Genomic DNA, 21,973 nt, shown 5'->3' with positions numbered 1-21,973 from the left:
GATAACTAAAGTTGTATCACCTTGCTTGTAGTGTCTAAACTCTTAAGATGATTGCTAAGTACAGGACTCTGGCAACAAAATGGTGTCAGATAAACAGCAAAAGGACCTAATGGATAACACTGTTAAACATCAAGTCAGAACCAGATATCTCACATCAGACTTACACATTGGTAAATGAATGGCCAACTAGTTAGTACAAGTTATTGTATTAGTAAATATCAACTCAAGGTACCAATAAGTTGGGGGAAGTGACAAAAACAAATAAAGCCATTTCATACTCAATCATTCTCATATATCTCTATGTTATTAGGTATATGATGTGTGAAACCAGAACCATTTTTTTTTTTTTGCCAATCCTGGGGCTTTAACTCAGGGCCTGGGCACTGTCCTTGGACACTTTTGCTTGAGGCTAGTACCCTGCCACTTGAGCCACAACACCACTTCTGGTTTTTTCTGTGTATATGGTACCAAGGAATCAAACCCAGGGCTTCATGCATGCTAGGCAAGCCCTCTATCACAAGGCCACAATCCCAGCCCCCCAGAACCTTTTTATTTTATTATTATTATTTTTTTTTGCCAGTCCTGGGCTTTAGCTCAGGGCCTGAGCACTGTCCTTGGACTTTCTCAAGGCTAGAGCTCTACCACTTGAGCCTCAGCACCACTTCTGGCTTTTTTGTATGTATGTGGTACCGAGGAATGGAACCTGGGTCTTCATGCATGCTAGGCAAGCACTTTAACCACTAGGCCAAACTCCCGGCCCCCAAGAACCTTTTTATATGAAAAATTAGTCTTAGAAATTTTAGTAACCAACCTTTGGTACTGATGAAGATAAATTGCCTTTAGTCCACACATAGTCTCTTTTATCTTTGGATTTGCCATGATTAACTGATGAGAAATTTCGAGATACATTTTGTGGAGGAGCTGCTGTAGAATCAAATTTCTGGTAAGGAACTTTTGGTGGTTCCAATACATGTGTCTGTGTTTTCTGAATCAAACAAAAGTGAATAAAACCATCATTAATTATGTTGTTTGATTTGTATGATAGGATCTCATGATATAGCCCAGACTTACCTCAAACTCCAGGTCTTCTTGCCTCAGCCTGAGTTTTGAGATTACAAGTTTACACTACCAGGTCTAGCTCCTGATTGGTACATTTACTTTTTTAAAGTAAAGTAACTAGTGAGGTTAGTACTGAAATGACCTACAATTTATTTCCAGATGTATTACTGATAAGAGTCCATTTAAGATGTATATAGTATCCACTGCTATTTATAGTCACAAGGTCACTGTTAGAACAAGTGAGATTCCAACTATCTATTGATCAGAAGCTGAAGATTTAAAAAAAAAATCTCTTGTGGCAAAAAACTTCAATCTATGCTTCATTCTAATGGCCTAAAAGCAACAAAATAATTTGCCTTCATTCTCTTTCTTCGTTTTTCTATTTCTTCCTCCCTCTCCCCCAGTCTCTCTCTCTTTTCCCTCTCCTCATTTGCTTCTCCTCTCCACCATTCTTCCCTCTCAATTTCAACACCCTCATTCACGTTCTAAAAACAGGGGGTAGAATTTGGCCTAGTGGTAGAGTGCTTGCCTCAGCATACGCGAAGACCAGGGTTCGATTACTCGGATCTATATACATTAAAATAAATATAATAAAGCCAGAAGTGGTGCTGTGGCTAAAGCTGTAGTGCTCTAGCCTTGAGAAAGCCCAAGGTCTGGGCCGGGAGTTTGGCCTTGTGGTTAAGGTGCTTGCCTAGCATGCATGAGGACCCGGGTTCGATTCCTCGGTACCATATACATAGAAAAAAGCCGGAAGTGGTGCTGAGGCTCAAGTGGTAGAGCTCTAGCCTTGAGAAAGTCCAAGGACAGTGCTCAGGCCCTGAGTTCAAGGCCCAGGACTGGCAAAAAAGAACAAAAGAAAAAGAAAAAATACAGAAGTAGGAACCATGTAATACGTTATTTTCTAAATATTTTAATAGTTATATAAATATCTAAGTATTTGCCTAATTATCTTGCTAGGTAACTTTAAATCTCCAAGTATCTTCAGGCTCAAATTTATTCATGTTTATAAAATCAAGAAGCTAAATGAAATGGTTCATAGCTTTCTTGACTAATTCTAGTAATTACGAAATGACTTATTTTTCTACCAGGTATAAATTTAGGTATTATTTCTTTACAGTTCTATGTCTGTATCCCTTTTCCTACATATTTCACATCACACTTGCACAGTTCTAATAAAAGTAAATTTTTTTTCTGTTTCATGGATTTATGAGGAGCTACAATTAGAACATTCAAAAATGACAAGTTACATACTGAAGGTTCCAATTGTAGGCCTGAGAATGGGAATTCAAAGTTACTGCATCACCATCTTGTGGCTATGTCAGGGAACTGACATTTACCTGATAGCCTAAAAGGACCCTCCCCATACCACCTCACTCACACTGGAGAATACTTATCCCTTTACATGATTATAGCAATAATGGAAATGATCATGAAAACATTCATTTCCTTTCAAATTATATTCTATGAGAGTTATACTGCCAGTCATAAATATACATACAACATGCACTTTTTCCTCTACTGCATTTTTAAACAAATGTTTTAACAAAAAGTACCCATGTAATTCTTTTTTTTTTTTTTGCCAGTCCTGGGCTTGAGCTCAGGGCCTGAGCACTGACTGTCCTTGGACTTTCTCAACGTTAGAGCTCTACCACTTGAGCCTCAGCACCACTTCCAGCTTTTTTCTATGTATGTGGTACCAAGGAATCAAACCCGGGTCTTCATGCATGCTAGGCAAGCACTTTAACCACTAGGCCAAACTCCCGGCCCCACCCATGTAATTCTTATAAAGACTTTAGTATTGTTTTTATTTCAGAAAACTGAAACATGAAGAAGTAACTTATCCTAAAACATAAACACATTTGATAAATGTGTTGACTATTATATAATGCCTGTGACACTTTAGCAGTATAACCAAAAAAAGACCTAGTTGTATTTTATGTCTGTGGTTTTTTTTTGTTTGTTTGTTTTTGCGAGCCCGGGGGTTGGAATTAAGGGCCTGGACACTGTTCTTGAGCCTTTTTACTCTTTTACTTTAGTCTTTGATACTTTTTTTTGCCAGTCCTGGCCATGAACTCAGGGACTGAGCATTGTTCCTGGGCTTTCTCAAGGCTAGAGCTCTACCACTTGAGCCACAGTGCCAATTCCGGCCTTTTTCTATGTGGTACCAGGGAATCGAACCCAGGTCTTCGTGCATGCTAGGCAAGCACTCTACCACTAGGCCAAACTCCCAGCCCTGTCTTTGGTTTTTGTTTGTTTGTTTGGTTGGTTTTTTGTGGGTCATGGGGCTTGAACTAAGCCTGAAGACTGTCCCTGACCTCTTCGGCTCAAGGATACCACCCTACCCTTGAGCCAAGATCCACTTCCGATTTTCTAGTGGTTAATTGGAGATAAGAGTCTCAAGTCCTTTTGCACTGGGGCTGACTTTGAACCTTTATGTCAGATCTCAGTCTCCTGAGTATCTAGGATTACAGGCGTGAACCGCCGAGCCCAGTTGTCTGGTATTTTTTATACACATATATTATCCAGACACCCCAGATAATATAGGTAACAGATAATATCTAATAACACATACAAGGATTATATTACATTATACTGTATTTTATATAGAAACCAAAACATGTTCTAATGATATATATTCTACATTTATAAAAGCATATTAGTGTTTAAACAATTTACTTCTCTCAGACACTAAGTCTATAATCCTGTTGGATTATTTTCTTATGATGGTACTTTCTTCAAATATAATGTCTTTCAAGTATCTTAGTGTTGTGTCTGAGATAAGAAAGCAATAAATATTCACTAATAGGTTCAATATTTGTCTTCTCTCTCTTTCAAATCAAATGTAAAAAAACTGGGTCTAGCTAGCGAGCTATTCCCAAACCCTTCTGATTCTCACTTTCAGTTTAACTATAATCATAAAGCCTGTGTGGGGGCTTAGAAGACTATTTAATTTATAATTATTTTTTTAAATATTGGTCAAATCACAAATCTTCAAAAATCCTGTCTTATCAAGTCATTATAGAAACATACTCTTCTTCCCATATCTGGAGCTTTCTTTCACATGTTTCTTTTTATGATCCACTAGGCTAACATCCCTAACTTTTCACTGCATCCTTAGGTAAAAATAGTGACTTCAACCGGCGCGGTGGCTCACGCCTGTTATCCTAGCCCAAGTGGGGCTTGGCTCAAGTGTAGGGTGGTAATCTTGGGCTGAAGAACTCAGGGACAATGCCCAGGCCCAGAGGTAAGGGGGTAGTCTTGAGCTGAAGAGCTCAGGGACAGCACCCAGGCTGAGTTCAAGCCCCATGATCCACAAAAAAAAAAAAAAAAAAAAAAAAAAAAATAGTGACTTCATAGGACTGGTAAAACTTGAAGGAAACACAGGACAAATACATATTGTAGAGTCTATTCCTTATTCCTCCTTTTAAGTTCAAGAAAAATTACTTATCTGCCCTCAATCCATAAGATTGAGACAGAAAGCTATGATAAAGGTAGATCTATCTCAGGTCAAGGTCTACTTATGACAAAATAGATAAATTTGTCTTATTTGGCATTTCAGAAGAAACTCAGTTCTAGCACGTGTGAGGTCCTGAGTTCAATCCACAGTAGAATGGAGGTTCTCTTATTACTGATAAACCACATTAGTCAATATTGTTTAGCAACAATAGGTATTATCTTGAGAATCTTTCATCTCACTTGGTCCAGATTTAAAATAGGAGAACAAAATTCATTTATTCAGTACCCCAAAACTCAAATTAAGACTGATGGTGTTTCTCATATGGTAGAGCACCAACTGTAAGCAAAAACTCAGAATAGATCATCTCAACTTTAGAAGATTTTTGGAAGTGCTGAAGGTCAAACCTCGGGCCTTGTATGTGTTAGGCAATGCTCTACCATTAAGCTATATCCTCAGCCAAGCATCAGAAATTTTAATCCAAGTATATTACCTCAACCTAGAGAAACTTCTCAGAGGGAAAGGCATATGTACCTAATTGATAGTATCAATTACTATCAACTACTTGATAGTAAGAATTATGAAGACTAAAGACATCTCTAAAAGACAGAGTTTTGAAAGTCCTGGCTAATGTTTTTTGATTAGTCAATAGTGCAATTTAAGAAATTAAATTATGGCCAGGTGCAGTGGCTCACGCCTGCAATCCTAGCTACTCAGGAGGCTGAGATCTGAGGATCAAGGTACAAAGCCAGCTTGGGCACAAAAGGACCTGAAACTCTTATTTCCAATTAACCTCTAGAAAACGGGAAGTGGGATTGGCTCAAGGGTAGGGTGGTAGCCTTGAGCTGAAGAGCACAGGGATAATGTCCAGACCAAGTTTAAGCCCCATAACCCACAAAAAAAGAAATTAAATTATATGATATGTTAGTCTCCTATTTATGAGCAAAAATAATTATTTCTAAGTAAATGTTAGAAAATAAATTCATTATTGCAAGAACAGAATTACACAAAACTCTTACCTTGTCTACTTTTTCTTTTGGAGTGACTATATTCTCTTTGGCCTCTATTTTCAGTTTTTCCTATTAAAATAAATATTTAATATATACAAAGTAAGCATTGCTATAACCATAAATGAATATTCTCAATACTAAAAATCTTTTCTATTAAATATTTTTAAAGAAAACAATAAGCACAAGGCATGGTGGCTCATGTCTGTAATCCTAGCTATCTAGGAGGCTGAGATCTGAAGATCACAATTCAAAGTTTGTTAGACTCTTATCTCCAACTGACCACCAGAAAATCAGAAATGGCACTGTGGCTCAAGGAGTAGGACCGTAGCCTTGAGCTAAAGAGCTCAGAGACAACACCCAGGCCCAGAGTTCAAGTCCCACAACCACCACCAACAACAAGAAAAAAACCTGTGGTGGGGCCAGGAGTTTGGCTTAGTGGTAGAGTGCTTACCTAGCATGCACGAAGACCCAGGTTCGATTCCTTGGTAGCACATACATAGAAAAAAGCCAGAAGTGGTGCTGAGGCTCAAGTGGTAGAGTGCTAGCCTTGAGAAAGCCCAAGGATGGTGCTCAGGCCCTGAGCCCAAACCCTGGGCTCAAGCCCAGGACTTGCCAAAAAAAAAAAAAAAAAAAGTATAACTATTCACAAGGCTGAAATCTGAGGAACATGCCTGAAGCCAGCCCAGGCAAAAAGTCCATGAGACTTTTATCTCCAACTGATCACCAAAAATGCCAGAAGTGGAGATGTGGCCGACGTGGTAAAATGATAGCCTTGTGCAAAAAAAAAAAAAAAAAAAAGCTCAGAGACAGTATGCAGTCCCTATGTTCAAGCCCTATGACCAACAACAACAAAAACAGTACTTATGTCTCAATCTTCTAAAATAATAATAAAAAAACAAATTAATTCCTTTATATAAAAATGTTTTTAAATTATTTTAAGTAGTTGTACAAAGGGGTTGCATTTCAACATGTCAGTTCATGAGTACAATGCATCTTGATCAATATCTCCCCTTCCATTATTCTCCCCATTTCTGTTAGTCCCATTCACTCCTCAAAACTACCTGGCTCCACTTTCACACATACACACATATAATATCAGTACTATATTTTTTCACCCTTCATTTCTCCATTCATCACTTATTCGGTTTTAATTAATTATTTTGTTATTCTGTTTTCTAGTATTATCTGTGCTATTAAGTACCTTAAACACTGACTCTTGGCTTATTTATTTGTAAAATGAACTTACACTGAAGAATAGAGTATGTATACAGAAATAGTCTAAATAAAAATCATAGAAAAAACAGGGCACGGTGGCTCACACCTGTATCCTAGCTACTCAGGAGGCTGAGATCTGAGGATCAAGGTTCAAAGCCAGCCCAGGGAACAAAAGGACCTGAGACTCTTATCTCCAATTAACCAAATAACTGACAGAAAACGGAAAGGGGGCTTGGTACAATGGTAGGATGGTAGCCTTGAGCTGAAGAGCTCAGGACAGTACCAAGGTGGAGTTCAAGCCCCATGACCCACAAAACACACACACACACACACACACACACACACACACACACATGGAAAATTGTAGTCAAAAGATCAAGTGTTATATACTAGGCTACAGGATTTATTCAGTAGGAAAAAAGAAAATTTAAGCCTGACCTACAGAAATGAAAATGCAATATGATAATCATCTGTAGAACAGCCTTATAGCCCCAGCAAAGTATAAAAAGTCTCAGAAAAAGGAAATTTTCCAAAAACTAAGTTCAAACCTCAGTACCATTAAAAAAAAAAAAACAGCCTGCTTGCTCAGAATACCTATGTCTATATCTATTTTAATTGTGTATACAAAGGTACCTGTCCTACAATACTGCTCCTAACCAAAGAACTAAATTAATCAAAGGCAGAAGCTGGAAATAAACTGACTTAATATATGCGTTGCTGTTACTATTATGTATCCTGTCATCCACCAGTGACTGATATTTGGTTATGACAACTAGGGTCAACTTGACCCTATGGAGCTATAACGCTGTCTTTTAGGAGACTGTGTATTTACTAAACTAGCAATATTGCATGAACTTTCAGAATGTCTTGGGCTTATAGAGGGAAGAAGAAAGCATTTTCTATAACTGTTCTGTCTCTAACTTTTGCGGGTCTATTCTAATACACCAGGTATCAGAATTAGTTCATATAAAAACACGCATCTTTGGGCCGGGAGTTTGGCCTAGTGCTAGAATGCTTGCCTAGCATGCACGAAGACCCAGGTTCAATTTCTTGGTACCACATACGTAACAAAAAGCCAGAAGTGGTGCTGTGGCTCAAGTGGTAGAGCTCTAGCCTTGAGAAAATCCAGGGACAGTGCTCAGGCCCTGGGCTTGGGCCCAGAACTGGCAAAAAAAAAAAAAAAAAAAAGCATCTTTGATGGAGGCAAGTTGATCATGAGTTCTTAGTTTCAAAAGTAGGTACCCATTAAGGTTTCTAAATAATCTGAATATATGAAATGTGCCTATGATATGGCTTGGCAAACAGAGAATAAACTTGAGAAGCAAGAGTAGAGAATGACAGCCCTGTGACCAAATTTCAGACTTAAATTTACAAGCCTAGAGACTATAAATAAAAAGTAGACCTGATAGTCTTTATGGACAAACTGCACTAACATCACACTTATCACATCCTTCCTAGTATATGTATACTGGGAACAAAAATATTGATAATCATGAATAATTAAAAATTGCTTTAGCAAATACTAATTCTTGGAGATCTACAATGTTAAGCTTATTTCTCACCAGTTAAGAGTGCAAGAAGTAGCCAGGTGCAGTGCGGTTCACACCTGTAATCCTAGCTACTCAGGAGATTAAGATCTGAGGATGGCTGTTCAAAGCCAGCCCAGCACTAAAGAACTTGGGACTCTTATCTCCAATTAACCACTAGAATACAGGAAATGGGCTATGGCTCAAGAGGAAGGGAGGTAGCCTTGAGCTGAAGAGCTCAGGGACAACACCCAGGCCCAGGGGCAGAGGATGGCCTTGAGCTGAAGAGCTCAGGGACAGTGCCCAGGCCAGATCCAAGCCCCACAAATCACACACACACACACACACACACACACACACACACACACACACACACAAACGGGTGAAAGAAGAGCAGGTCTGGGTGACATTCATACTACAACCTGTACACATTTCTAATTTTCTGGTGGTTAATTGGAGATAAGAGTCTCATGGACTTTCCTGCCCAGGCTGGCTTCAAACTATGATCCTCAGATCTCAGTTTCTTCAGTAGCTAGGATTATAGTCATGAGCCACTGATGTTCTTAAACATCAAACCTTTTAGAGTCACCTAAAATATTATCAGCTTTTTCACCAAAAGCGGCCCAGTACTTCTGGCAAAAATCAGGGATGCACTCTGCCCAAGTACAGAAAAACAGAAAGAACAGGGATACCAACCCTGAAACAGCAGGAAACTGGAGGGCAGACCAGCAAGGAGCGAGCTGGTGCTCTGAGAATCAGAAAGGCACAGCAGAAACTCCCAGAGCCCATGTCCTCAGCTGGGCCACACCCCTGGGTACAGGACCAGCAAACTAGAAGTTGGGCTAGCTGAGACCTAGGTGTGTAGCTGCACATAGCCTTTGGGAATTTGAGGACACACCAGCAAAAGCTGCAAGCTCAGATCCAGTCAGCAACAGAACTAACTTGGCTAGAACCACACATATACACAGATACCCAGAACCACCAGCCCCAAACCAAGTAAAGAACACCGCCTACTGACCACAGAGCAAGCCTACAACAATAGTCTACAAGCTCAGTGGAAATTCTACCAACTCAGTGGAAATCACAGCGACAAATAACGAAATATGTAAGTAATCAAAGTCCCACACCAATCCCAAAAGGAAACAAGAGTGAAGGGATGAGAGAGAAGTCACCATCCAAAGAAATGACACATGAAGAGACTCAAGACATGACTCTGTTCAAGGAGATGATTGCGGATATGACTTAAGAGATTAAAGCAGAACTCCAAAAACAATTACAAGAATATAAGCAAGAAATCACCAAACAGTTCCTCGATTTCAAAAGAGAAATGGAGACAAAAATAGACAAACCTTATACTTCCCTAGATGGAAAGACGAATACCCTCAGAGCAGACATGATGGGCAAACTAAAATGGAAGTGCTAAGCAACAGATTGACTGAGATGGAGAATAGGACATCAAGAATGGAAGATAAAACACAAGAGCTGGAACAGAGATTCATCAGTCTGCAGAAATAAGTCAGAATTCACCAAAGAGAAGTCTAAGAATTGCAGCCAAGAAATCTATTCTTCATATAATAGGAATTGATGAAGGGAAGGAGTTTCAAACAAAGGGAATGCAACACTTATTCACCAACATTATAGCAAAGAACTTCCCCAACCTCAAAAGGGAAAGTCTCACATTACTGAGCCTTCAGGACCCCCAACAAGACTGACCCCAGAAGGAACTCCTGCAGACACATCATAGTTAAAACATTAGACCTGAATACTAAGGACCTGATCTTAAATGCTGCAAAAACAAAGAGCTATACTACAATAGAAAAAAAAATTAGAATCACTGCAGACCTCTCCACGCAAACCCTAAATGCAAAAAAAGCTTGGGAAAATATCATTCATGCCCTGAAGAACAACAACTGCCAGCCCAGACTGATATATCTAGCAAAATTAGCATTTATACTTGAGGAAGAAACAAGAATATTTCATTCCAAAGAGAAGCTATATGAATATATGCACACTAAATCAGCATTACAAAAAATATTAAATAATTAAGAACAAATTTCAGAACAGCAAGAACTCCCATCAAGAAGCTATCACCCATAAATCAGTAAACACAAAGGGAGAGAAAGAGAGAGAGAAACACAGAAGGAAAATAGATAATGACAAAGGACGCTAATCACTTCTCCATAATTTCCCTAAATGTGAATGGGCTGAACAATCCAATCAAACAACACAGAATAGCAGATTGGATTAAGAAACAAGACCCATCAATATGCTGTCTCCAAGAGATCCACCTCACTGCCAAAGGCAGAAACAAACTCCAAGTGAAAGGATGGAAAAGAATTTTCCACTTCAACATATCTGCAAAAAAGCATAAGTAACAATCTTAATCTCTAACAAAATTAACTTCTCAGCACAATCAGTACATAAAGATAAAAATGGCCACTACATCTTAGTAAAGGAGACAATTCATAACCAGAATATTACATTTATAAACATTTACTCCCCCAACATGGGAGCACCTAACTATGTCAAGCAAACTCTCTAAGAATTATAGAACAAGATGGACTCAAACACAGTCATAGTGGAAGACTTCAATATTCCACTCTCACCAAAAGACAGATCAAATCAGTAAAAGATAAGCAAAGACACCTCTGAGTTAAATGACACCATAGCCCTGCTGGGCTTAACAGATATACACAGAGTCTTCCACCCAATGGCAAAATTTTATATATTTTTCTCAGCAGCACATGGAATACACTCCAAAATAGATCATATAATAGTTCATACAGAAAACTTGAGCAGATACAAGAGGATTGATATAATACCCTACATTCTATCTGATCACACTGGAATCAGACATTCTAAACAGCATAGTAAAGGGTAAAAAAACCACTCAAACACTTGGAAGCTGAACAACACAGTTCTGAATAACTCCTGGGTTACAGAACAAATCAAAGAAGAAATTCAAAACTTTCTTGAGTAATGACAATCAAGATACATCACAAAGGAACTTATGGGACACAGCAAAAGCAGTTTTAAGGGGCAAATTTATCACACTAGGAGCCCATATTAAAAAGACAGAAGAAACTCACATAAATAACCTAAAGAAGAAACTGAAGAACCTAGAGGAGCAAGAAAAAGTTAATTCTAAAACAACTAGAAGGACAGAAATAATAAAAATGAAATCAGAAATATCAGAGAGTGAAATAAGATCTACCGTACATAAAATTAATAAATAAAAAAGTTGGGTTCTTTGAAAGTCAACAAAATTGACAGAACCCTGGCAAGATTCATCAAAAAAAAAAGGAGAGGGAAGACTCAAATAAACAAGATTAGAGATCCTACGGGAGCGATCACGTCTGATATTCAAGAAATTCAGTACATTACGAATAAGTACTTCCAGGGCCTATGTTCAAAGAAACAGGAACATTTAGTAGAAATGGATGATTTCTTAAATAAATATATGTTACCCACATTGAACCAAGAAGAGATAAGCAAACTGAACAAACCAATTTCATACATGGTATCATACATGATATCCTTAATATGTGGATATTAGATCCAAACAGTACAAGAGCGATGACTCAATATTTGGGTACCCAATGTTATGGATGTGGTCTTGGAGATATAAACATAACTACATAGATATAAAAATTTATGACTCTATAGACATAATGTTTTATTACATACATTAATATGTATCTATGACATATAAATCCTCAGCTTAATTTTAATTATGTTCTAAAATCTAAGTGCCAGTGATTATATATAGAGATTCCCTTCTTGAATAACTGTTTGTTAAATATGACATTTTACATATGATGTAAAAATCAATGTTAATAAATTCTTTAATTAAAAAAGAATACTTTAGGGGCCGGGAGTTTGGCCTAGTGGTTAAAGTGCTTGCCTAACATGCATGAAGACCTGGGTTCGATTCCTCGGTACCACATACATAGAAAAAAGCCAGAAATGGTGCTGAGGCTCAAGTGGTAGAGCTCTAGCCTTGAGAAAGTCCAAGGACAGTGCTCAGGCCCTGAGCTCAAGCCCAGGACTGGCAAAAAAAAAAAAAAGAATACTTTACAGTAAGCTCATATATGTAAAACGAAAGGTGAAATTTTCTACAGATGGAGAAGGATGAAAGGAATTAAGTACAAAACCAACGTCAGTAAATCCACAGCCTTAAAACTGAAATTCTGATACCTAGGTTGTTGCAGAGTGACTAAGTAAACAGTGCTGAAGTCATGCAAAATAGACTTAGTTTTGAATTTTAGTCATTCCATTTTCTTAGTATGTTACCTGGAAAAAAATCTAATTTCTATAAAAATGAAGACAATAAGTACTACAAACAATGTTCTTGTAGGGTAAGACACAAGTACGATACATAGCACAGTACCTGCCATACAGAAAGCAAAAGAATATTGGCTATTTTAGAATGTGAGTCAATTCACTTTGCAAACTTCAAAATATTACAATCATAAACCATTTTTCTATATATAGTTGATGTTAACTATTGCCTGTCTTTCAAAGCAGGCCATGATAACTAATGTTATTTCTGCTGAGTGTCCTTTGTGTAATGAGTTATTTTTTTTTATATACAATGGTATTCTACATAGCCAACAAGAAAAAATAATGGCATTCACTGGGAAGTGGAGGAAGCTAGAGTGAATCATGTTGAGCAAGATAAGTCAAAAGCAAAGGAACAAAAGGTGCATGGTATCCTTAATATGTGGATATTAGATCCAAACATTACAAGAGCAATGACTCAATATTTGTGTACCCAATGTTATAGACATAGTATTGGAAATATAAACATAACTACATAGACATAAAAATTTATGACTTTATAGACATAATGTTTTATTACACACATTAATATGTATCTATGACATGCAAACCCTCAGCTTAATTTAAATTTTGTTCTAAAATCTAAGTGCCAGTGATTGTATACAGAGATTCCCTTTTTGAATACTTGTTTGTTAAACATGTCATTTGAAATATGATTTAAAAATCAATGTTAATGAATTCTTTAATTAAAAAATTCAAAAAAAGAGGCCAGGAGTTTGGCCTAGTGGTTAAAGTGCTTGCCTAGCATGCATGAAGACCCGGGTTCGATTCCTTGGTACCACATACATAGAAAAAAGCCAGAAGTGGTGCTGAGGCTCAAGTGGTAGAGCTCTAGCCTTGAGAAAGTCCAAGGACAGTGTTCAGGCCCGGAGCTCAAGCCCAGGACTGGCAAAAAAAAAAAAAAAATTCAAAAAAAGAAAAGCAACTTATGTCCATTTAAAAAAATAAACCATTTTTCTGAAACAATGAATAGCTAAAAAACAAACTAAATATACAAACATTTTAATATGTGAAATATTTCTCAGATAGCCATATTATACTTAGAATTTATTTTTGTCAATTTTGGTCTTCACATTTCATAAACTGGTACTCTCCTAAGTAAGCTCCCAGCCTTGCACTTTTAATCTTAAAAGTATATATTGTTGAGCCCCAATGGCTTATACTGCTAATCTTCAATACTCAGGAGGCTAAGATCCGAAGGTCATGGCTCAAAGCCAGCCCAGGCAGGAAGGTCCATGAGACTCTTATCCTCCAACTAACCACTAAACACTGGAAGTGGAGCTGTGGCTTAAATTATCCTTGAGCAAAAGTGCTGAAGTTCATCACTCTGATTTCAAGCCTCAGGACTAGCACAAAAACAAAAAAAAAAAAACACTTATGAGCCAGGCACCAATGGCTCAGCCCTGAAATGCTAACCACTCAGGATGCTGAGATTTGAGGATCACAGTTCAAAGCCAGCCAGGGCAGGAAAAGATCAAGAAATTCTTACCTCCAATGAACCACAAAAAGCCCAAATTAGGGATGGAAGCATGGCCTAACTTGCCTAGCATGCATGAAGCCCTGGGTTTGATTCCTCGGTACCACATACACAGGAAAAAGCCAGAAGTAGTGTGGCTCAAGCAATAAAGTGCTAGCCTTGAGAAAGCCCAAGGACAATGCCCAGGCACTGGGCTCAAGCACCAGGACTGGCTCAAAAAAAAAAAAAAAAACCCAAAGGCCCCCCCCCAAATATGATTTCATATGTGTTTAGTTAACAAAATGAAATAATGGGGACCAGGAGTTTGGCCTAGTGCTTGCCGAGCATGCAGGAAGACATGGGTTTGATTCCTCAGTATCATATACATAGAAAAAAAGCTGAAAGTGATGCTGTGGCTCAAGTAGTAGAGCTCTAGCTTTGAGAAAGCCCCAGGACTAGCATACACACACACAAAAAAAAGAATGAAATAATGCTCTAAATACTTACTTTTAAAAAAAGGCAATAGGGAAAAGTCTATTTTTCATTCCTTAAATTTATCAGATTTTTTTTGTAATATGGCCACATATTTTTTTTTGCCAGCCCTGGGACTTGAGTTCAGGGCCTGAGCACTGTCCTTGGAATTTCTCAAGGCTAGCCCTCTACCACTTGAGCCACAGCAACACTTCTAGCCTTTTTTCCCCTGTGTTATATGGTACCAAGGAATCAAACCCAGGGCTTCATGCATGCTAGGTATGGACTCTACCACTACACACTCCCTTCCCAATGACCACAGTTTGTTTTTTTGTCAGTTGTGGGGCTTGAACTCTGGGCCTGGGGGCTGTCCCTGAGCTCTTCTGCTTAAGGATACTGCCCTAGCCCTGGGCATTGTCCATAAGCTCTTCAGCTCAAGGGTACTGCCCTATCCCTTGAGCCACAGTACCACTTCCAGTTTTCTAGTGGTTAATTGGAGATAAGTCTCACAGAGTTTAGTGCCCAGGCCGCTTTGAACCTCAATTCTCAGATCTCTGCCTTCTGAGTTGCTAGGATTACAACCATGAGCCAACCCATCCAGCCCAATGACCACATTCTTAAATGAAAAGTTGCAACAAACACCTACCAATTTTTAACTATAATGCCACAATACTTACTTTTTCTTCTCTTTCTATTTCAAGTTGCTTCTTCATGGACAGAAGTTCATTTTTTATATTTGACAGCTCATTCTCCTGAAAATAAAAAAACATGAAGTGTTTCCTTATGTTCCTTAGGACAATTAAAGTATAATTTAGTGCTTCAAGGAAATTTAGATCTATAAAGATTTAAGCAAAGATCCGGAGGTTGATAGTTGAAGATAATCTCAGGGGGGAAAAAAGAACAATATCATGTTTCAATCAAATAACTGAGCAAGGTGGATCAGTGCCTGGGATCTCAGTTATGTGAGAGGCTATAGGCAGGAAGACTGCAGTCACATCCAGCTCTGGAGGCACGGGGATGGACAGGGATAGATATAAGGCTCTACCTGAAAAATAACTAAAGTGAAAAAGGGCTGGAGGCATGTCTCAAAAGTAAAGCACCACCCTAAGAAGACCAAGGTTTGTTAGTTCAAACCCAAGTACTGAAAAATTAAGTGTAAGTTAAATAAATAAAATCTATAGATATAAAAGGCTGCTAACTGAACATAGCTAACTTAAACATTAAGGGTTTTTTTTTAATCTTTTAAAAGCACTTAATATTATGAGTATCTCTCCTCCTTTTCTCCAAATCTATCTCATTCTCCTTTCCTAACCATCAGAGCTTCAAATTTGTACTTTTTAACTGGACTTTATAAAGTTTCAGTTGGATGGGGCTGGGAGTTTGGCTTAGTGGTACAGTGCTTGCCTAACATGCACGAAGACCCAGGTTCGATTCCTCAGTACCACATACATAGATAAAAGCCAGAAGTGGTGCTGAGGCTCAAGTGGTAGAGGGCTAGCCTTGAGAAATCCCAAGAATAGCCCTAAGTTCAAGCCCCAGGACTGGCAAAAAAAAAAAAACATTTTAAATAAAGCTTCAGTTGGAAAGAATTTGTTCTACCATTTCAGAAAATAAAATGAAAACTACTTAAGGAGTTCTATCAGATCTCTTTCAGATGTAATACTACAATTCTGTAGGTTAAAATGTACTTTACTTAATATTCTTTACCATCAGCCATGCTAACATTCTAAAACTTGGCTTTTTGTATTTTTGTTCTGTGTCTCACCAAAGATGTTTTCACTGATGACTGTTCTTGTTCTCTGCTTTTATATAGTCCTAATTCTGAATCTCTTTCTTCAACCATCTTATCATACTGGTGCTGTATTAAAGAAAATATTTTAGGTATATATAAAAACAAATAGTTTATGTTTCAAGATTGGTATCCTAACATATTTAACACTTGAAAAAAGATGTTTATATATTGAGTATATGTGTGTGTGTGTGTGTGTATTTTAGTTTCTGAATTATACATTTTTTCAACTTTCAAGTAACCTAAACAGCGAAAGATAAACCACCATCTGAGAAAAACCTAACAAAAGAACAAGAAATTACCTCTTTTCAATTGGAGACATTGACTTTCTTCATTTAAAAAATACAAAAGCTGGGTGCAGTGGCTCACACTTGTAATCCTAGCTAATCAGGAAACTGAGATCTGTACTTTTTAACTGGACTTTATAAAGTTTCAGTTGGATGGGGCTGGGAGTTTGGCTTAGTGGTACAGTGCTTGCCTAACATGCACGAAGACCCAGGTTCGATTCCTTGGTACCACATACATACAAAGAAGCTGGAAGTGGTGCTGAGGCTCAAGTGGTAGAGCTCTAGCCTTGAGAAAGTCCAAGGACAGTGCTCAGGCCCTGAGCTCAAGCCCAGGACCGGCAAAAAAAAAAAAAGAAAAAGAAAAAAAAAAGAAAAAAGCCAGAAATGACAGTGCTCAGGCCTTGAGCTCAAGCCCACAACTGGCAAAAAAAAAAAAAAAAATCAAAGGACACTTAGACAAAAAACAACAAAAAGCCAACTCTACTGAAAAATAAACTAAAGTAAGCTGTTAGAGGGTGTCTTAAGTAGTAAAGCACATAAAAGGCTTGAGACCAAACCCCATTATTAAAGCCATCCCTATAAGAAGTGTAAGACAACTAGAAAGCTTCATGAAAGTAATTAGTTTTTCCACATGCCTATGGCTCACATCTGTAATACTAGCTTCTTAGGAGGACAACATCTAAGGATTATGGTTTGAGGCAAGCCTAGACAGTAAAGACCATGAGAATTATATATCCAATTAAACACACACACACACACACAAACAACCAAGAAATAGAAATCTGAAAGTGGTAGCACACCAGCCTTAAATAAAAAAGCTACAGAATAGCGCACATAGGTATACTGAGTTCAAGCCCAATATCAGAAGATAAAAAAGTGATTATGGGCTGGGTACCAGTGACTGACACATATAATTCTAGCTGCTCAGGAGGCTGTGATCTTGAGGATTATGGTTCAAAGCCAGCCTGGGCACAAAAGTCCATGAGATTCTTATCTCCAATTAACCACGAGTAAACTGGAAGTGGCACTGTGACTCAAGTGGTAGTGAGTAGCCTTGAGTTGAAGAGCTCAGGAACAGTGCACAGGCCCAGAGTTCAAGTCCCATGACGTTCAAAAAAAAAAAAAAAGTGATCACATCTCTCTACAATATCTACTATTAGGTATTAAGGAAAAATTTACTCAATGAAATGATACCCAAACTCAGCTGCACAATTGTTAAGTAGAAACTTAAAGAAATGGAGATCAAAAGGATTCTAACTAGTCACTATAGAGATTTGCACTGGTGATTCACGCCTATAATCTTAGCTATTTAGGAAACTGAGATCTGGTGGATCATAATTCAAAGACAGCCTGGGCAGAAAAGTCTGTGAGATTCCATCTTCAATTAACCACTAAAATGCCATACTGTAGTGTGTTTAAGTGGTGGAACATCGGCATTGAACAAGAAAGTTGAATGACAGTGCAAGATCCTGTTCCAGTTCTAACACTAACACACACTAACACACACACACACACACACACACACAATAGTTATGGCTATAGGGAAAATAATTTCTTCTGATAAGTCAGAATATTATTTTGAATTTATAATTTTTAATATTACCTACCTTATGTTTTTCCATAAGTGCTACCATTTCCGCAATTTTGTGTTGACATCGTATATCAATTTCTTTCTGTAATTTTACTGCTTCAGCAGCTGTTACTTTTGCCTTCTCAACCTACCAAATACGTAGGAAGTTAATACTATATTGATGAACAAAAAGCAAATTTAAATCAAAAGTAAAAAGCATATGCTCTATTTACATAAAAGTCAAACACCAAAAAAGTAGAAAAAAACAAATAAAAAATTAATCAGTTTCAATTTATTTTAGTGTTTTATCTAGTGAAATTTTACTTAGCACTTCCAATATTATGCTACTAAATATTCAAAACTTTAGAATACTTTTATCTTCTATTAAATATGAATTTGTTAAACTTTCTTAAATCACAATTTCAAAATTAACAACTTTACTTTTTCCTTAAATGCTGGCAGACATCAAACACAGTATTTCAGTGTAATAAATAAGTTCTTCTTTCCTGGGGATTAAATCCAGGGCCTCATGAAAGAGTCTCCTTATTTGAGCTTAGCCCTCAAGCCCATAGTGTAAGTTTAGTTAACCCACCTCTCCCAAAAGGTTTTCTTCTGATTTCTTTTTTTCTTCAACTTCTTTTTGATACTTGTTAGTCATTTCTACAAATTTCTGTTTTGAACTTTCCACTTCTAACTCTAACTTACTGATCTTAAGTAAAAAAAAAAATACATGAATGTTAGTACATGTTGTGAATTACTTGAACATATTCCATATTCATTCTGTAGTTTTGTGAATTTTTTTTTGTCAGTCATGGGGCTTGAACTCTGGTGCTGGGTATTGTACCTGAGCTCTTCAGCTCAAAGCTACTGCTCTATCATTTGAGCCACAATACCACTTCCGGTTTTTTGGTTAATTGGAGATAAGAGTCTCTTGGACTATTTGTGCCAAGGCTGGCACCACTCAGATCTCAGCGACTTGACTGGTTAGGATTACAGGGGTGAGCTACTAGGCCTGGCTCTAAGCATCACTTATTAGTAGTAATTTTTCATAGTGAGATGCGCTTCATTTTTTACAAAAGCTCATCCTGTAAAATATGTAGTCTTGACATGCAATATAAAATAAGCAAACATACCTATTTTTATTGAACTTAATAAGCACTTAAATTGATTAGAAACAGTTCCACATGTCTTATGACAATAAGTAACTGTATAAACAGATAGAAACCTCCTTTTTTTTGTCTGTCATGGGGCTTGAACTCAGGGTCAGGGCACTGTCCCTGAGCTTTTTTTGCTCAAGGCTAGCACTTTTACCACTTGGAACCACAGCGCCACTTTGGGTTTTTTGAGTGATTAATTGAAGATAAGGGTCTCACAGAGACTTTTCTGCCTAAACTGGTTTCAAATGATGATCTTCAAATCTCAGCCTCCTGAGTAGATAGGACTACAGTGTGAGCCACCAGCGCCCTGCTTAAAATCTTTAAAAAGAATTATAAAAGTATCTTCATGAGGTCAATAAAGATTCCTTAGCATACTTTATTCATAAAAATCTGATAAATTAAGGCATTAGAATTGTTGGAAAGATCCATGTATCAAAAGTTACCATTAAGATGGGTGTTGGAGGCATAGCTCAGTTGGTAGAGCTCTAGCCAATGAGTGAAAGCAGCAGGTACCAAGTTTGAGTATCAGTCTCAGTCCTTAAAAAAAAGAAAAGAAAAGAAAGAAGGAAGGAAGGAAGGAAGGAAGGAAGGAAGGAAGGAAGAAAGAAAGAAAGAAAGAAAGAAAGAAAGAAAGAAAGAAAGAAAGAAAGAAAGAAAGAAAGAACGAACAGAACCTGAACAGGCAATTGGGTCCAATGGCTCACACTTGTAACCCTAACTACTCAGGTGTCTGAGATTTGAGGATCATGGTTTAAAGCCAACATGAGCAGGAAAGGCTATGAGACTCTTACGTAAAATTAACCAAAAAGTTGGAAGTGGAGCTATGGTTCAAGTGGTAGAGTGCTAGTAGCCTTGAATAAAAACAAACAAACAAATAGCTCAGGAACAGCCTGCGATCAAACCTCAAGACTGGCACACACACCCAAAAAGAAAAAGGAATTTTTAAAAAAGGCAAAATGGAAAACACAACAACATTGTTTGGCAAATGACACATATCCAGAGTATATCAATAACTATTAAAACTCGATAATAAAGAGAGGAATATCTAAAATGAGCAAAGGCAAAAAGAAAAGAAAAATCAATCTGTTTGATTAAAAGGGAAAGGATTTAATGGGACATTTTCCAAAGAAGATATCCAAGTGGCCAATAAATATCAAATGCAAATGTATAAACACATCAAAACATGCAAAACCATTGCAAATCAAAACTATAATGAGATGTCACTCACATCCATTAGGATGAGTATATTCTTTAAAAAGAAAAAATAGTAACAGATGATGAAAGCAAGGCACCAGTGGCTCATGCCTATAATTCCAGCTACAGGAAAGTACCTGAGACTCTTTTATCTCCAATTAATCGCCCGAAAATTGCAGGTGGTATTATGTGGCTCAAAGTAGGGCACTAGCCTTGAGCAAAAAAGCCTAGGGACAGTTCCCAGGCCCTGAGCTACAGCCCCATGATGGACAGGACAGGACAGGACAAGGGAGAGGAAGAGAGGAGAGGGGAGGGGAGGAAAGGAAAAAGAAAAAAGGAAAAAGGAAAGAAATTGTAGAGAAAAGTCTATGAACACTACTTGTTGGAACACCAAATAGTCCAGAAATTGTGAAAAGTATTCACCCTGCCCACGAAGAGTTTTCATTTTTGGTGGGGGGGGGGGTTAAAGAACAAAAATAAACAAAAAATGTACTGCTTTCAGATTGGAGACATGATTGAAGTGGTAGAGGGCCAGCCAATCAAGTGCCAGCTTTCCACTTAAGATTCCAAATTGCCTGATGATTGTTAAGTGTCAATCATTTTTAAAATTAGGAAAAGGGGCCAGGAGTTTGGCCTAGTGGTAGAGTGCTTGCCTAGCATGCATGAAGACCTGGGTTCGATTCCTCGGTACCACATACATAGCAAAAAGCCAGAAGTGGTGCTGAGGCTCAAGTGGTAGAGTGCTAGCCTTGAGAAAATCCAAGGACAGTGCTCAAGCCCTGAGCCCAAGCCCAAGACTGGCAAAAAAAAAAAAATTAGGAAAAATACAGACTAGGCATCATAAGCTTACATTCAAGGGATTTAATTTGTTTTCTGCAAAGCTGATGGGTCACTTGAGACACAACCTAACGCTTCTGGGGGGGGTTTTGTTTTTTGTTTTTTTGGCCAATCCTGATCTTGAGCTCATTGTCTGAGCACTGTCCTTGGGTTTTCTCAAGGCTAGAGCTCTACCATTTGAGCCACAGCACCACTTCTAGCTTTTTCTATGTGTGTGGTACTGAGAAACCGAACCGGGTCTTTGTGCATGCTAGGCAAGCACTTTAACACTAGGGCAAGCTCCAAGGCCCCCTTCTGCTTTTTAATTTTTTTTTCAAATAGAGTCTCATGTTTCTGTCTTGGCTGGCCTTATACTGTAATCCTACTCTTGACCCCTGAGCATCTGTGATTCTAGACATGTATCACCATGCTTAGCCAATTTAGACTCTAAGCTCTTTCTCAAAGTAATTAAATCACACTTTTCATTGCATGAGCAAAAATATAGAGTATACACACCAATAAAGAATATGCACACCTTTTTTGTGTGCCAGTCCTGAAGCTTGAACTTAGGCCTGGACATTGTCCCTGAGCCTTCTGTGCTGAGGGCCAGTGCTCTCAAACTTGAGCC

At 37.9% G+C, this 21,973-nt stretch overlaps 1 protein-coding gene across 4 annotated transcripts in view; it reads right to left on the bottom strand.

The window, feature by feature from the left end:
- The window catches only part of Sycp1 (synaptonemal complex protein 1), a 94,638-nt gene that overhangs the window by 8,302 nt on the left and 64,363 nt on the right, over positions 1-21,973 (bottom strand). For 3 of the 4 annotated variants that reach the window (XM_090334083.1, XM_090334086.1, XM_090334085.1), the window contains 6 exons: positions 18,771-18,887; positions 18,216-18,326; positions 16,298-16,390; positions 15,210-15,284; positions 5,533-5,592; positions 812-985 (listed from right to left, as the gene is read on the bottom strand). In XM_090334083.1, coding sequence (XP_090190209.1) covers positions 812-985; positions 5,533-5,592; positions 15,210-15,284; positions 16,298-16,390; positions 18,216-18,326; positions 18,771-18,887 — 630 coding nt within the window. The remainder of the gene's footprint in view (positions 1-811; positions 986-5,532; positions 5,593-15,209; positions 15,285-16,297; positions 16,391-18,215; positions 18,327-18,770; positions 18,888-21,973) is intronic. The other variant, XM_090334087.1, reaches the window with a different exon arrangement.

Source organism: Megascapheus bottae, chromosome 6 (genome assembly GCF_031878675.1).
Source record: "Megascapheus bottae isolate mThoBot1 chromosome 6, mThoBot2.hap1, whole genome shotgun sequence".
In the NCBI taxonomy this organism is placed as follows: domain Eukaryota; kingdom Metazoa; phylum Chordata; class Mammalia; order Rodentia; family Geomyidae; genus Megascapheus; species Megascapheus bottae.
The sequence above is the reverse complement of the archived record's forward strand: the minus strand, read 5'-3'. Positions and strand labels throughout refer to the sequence as shown.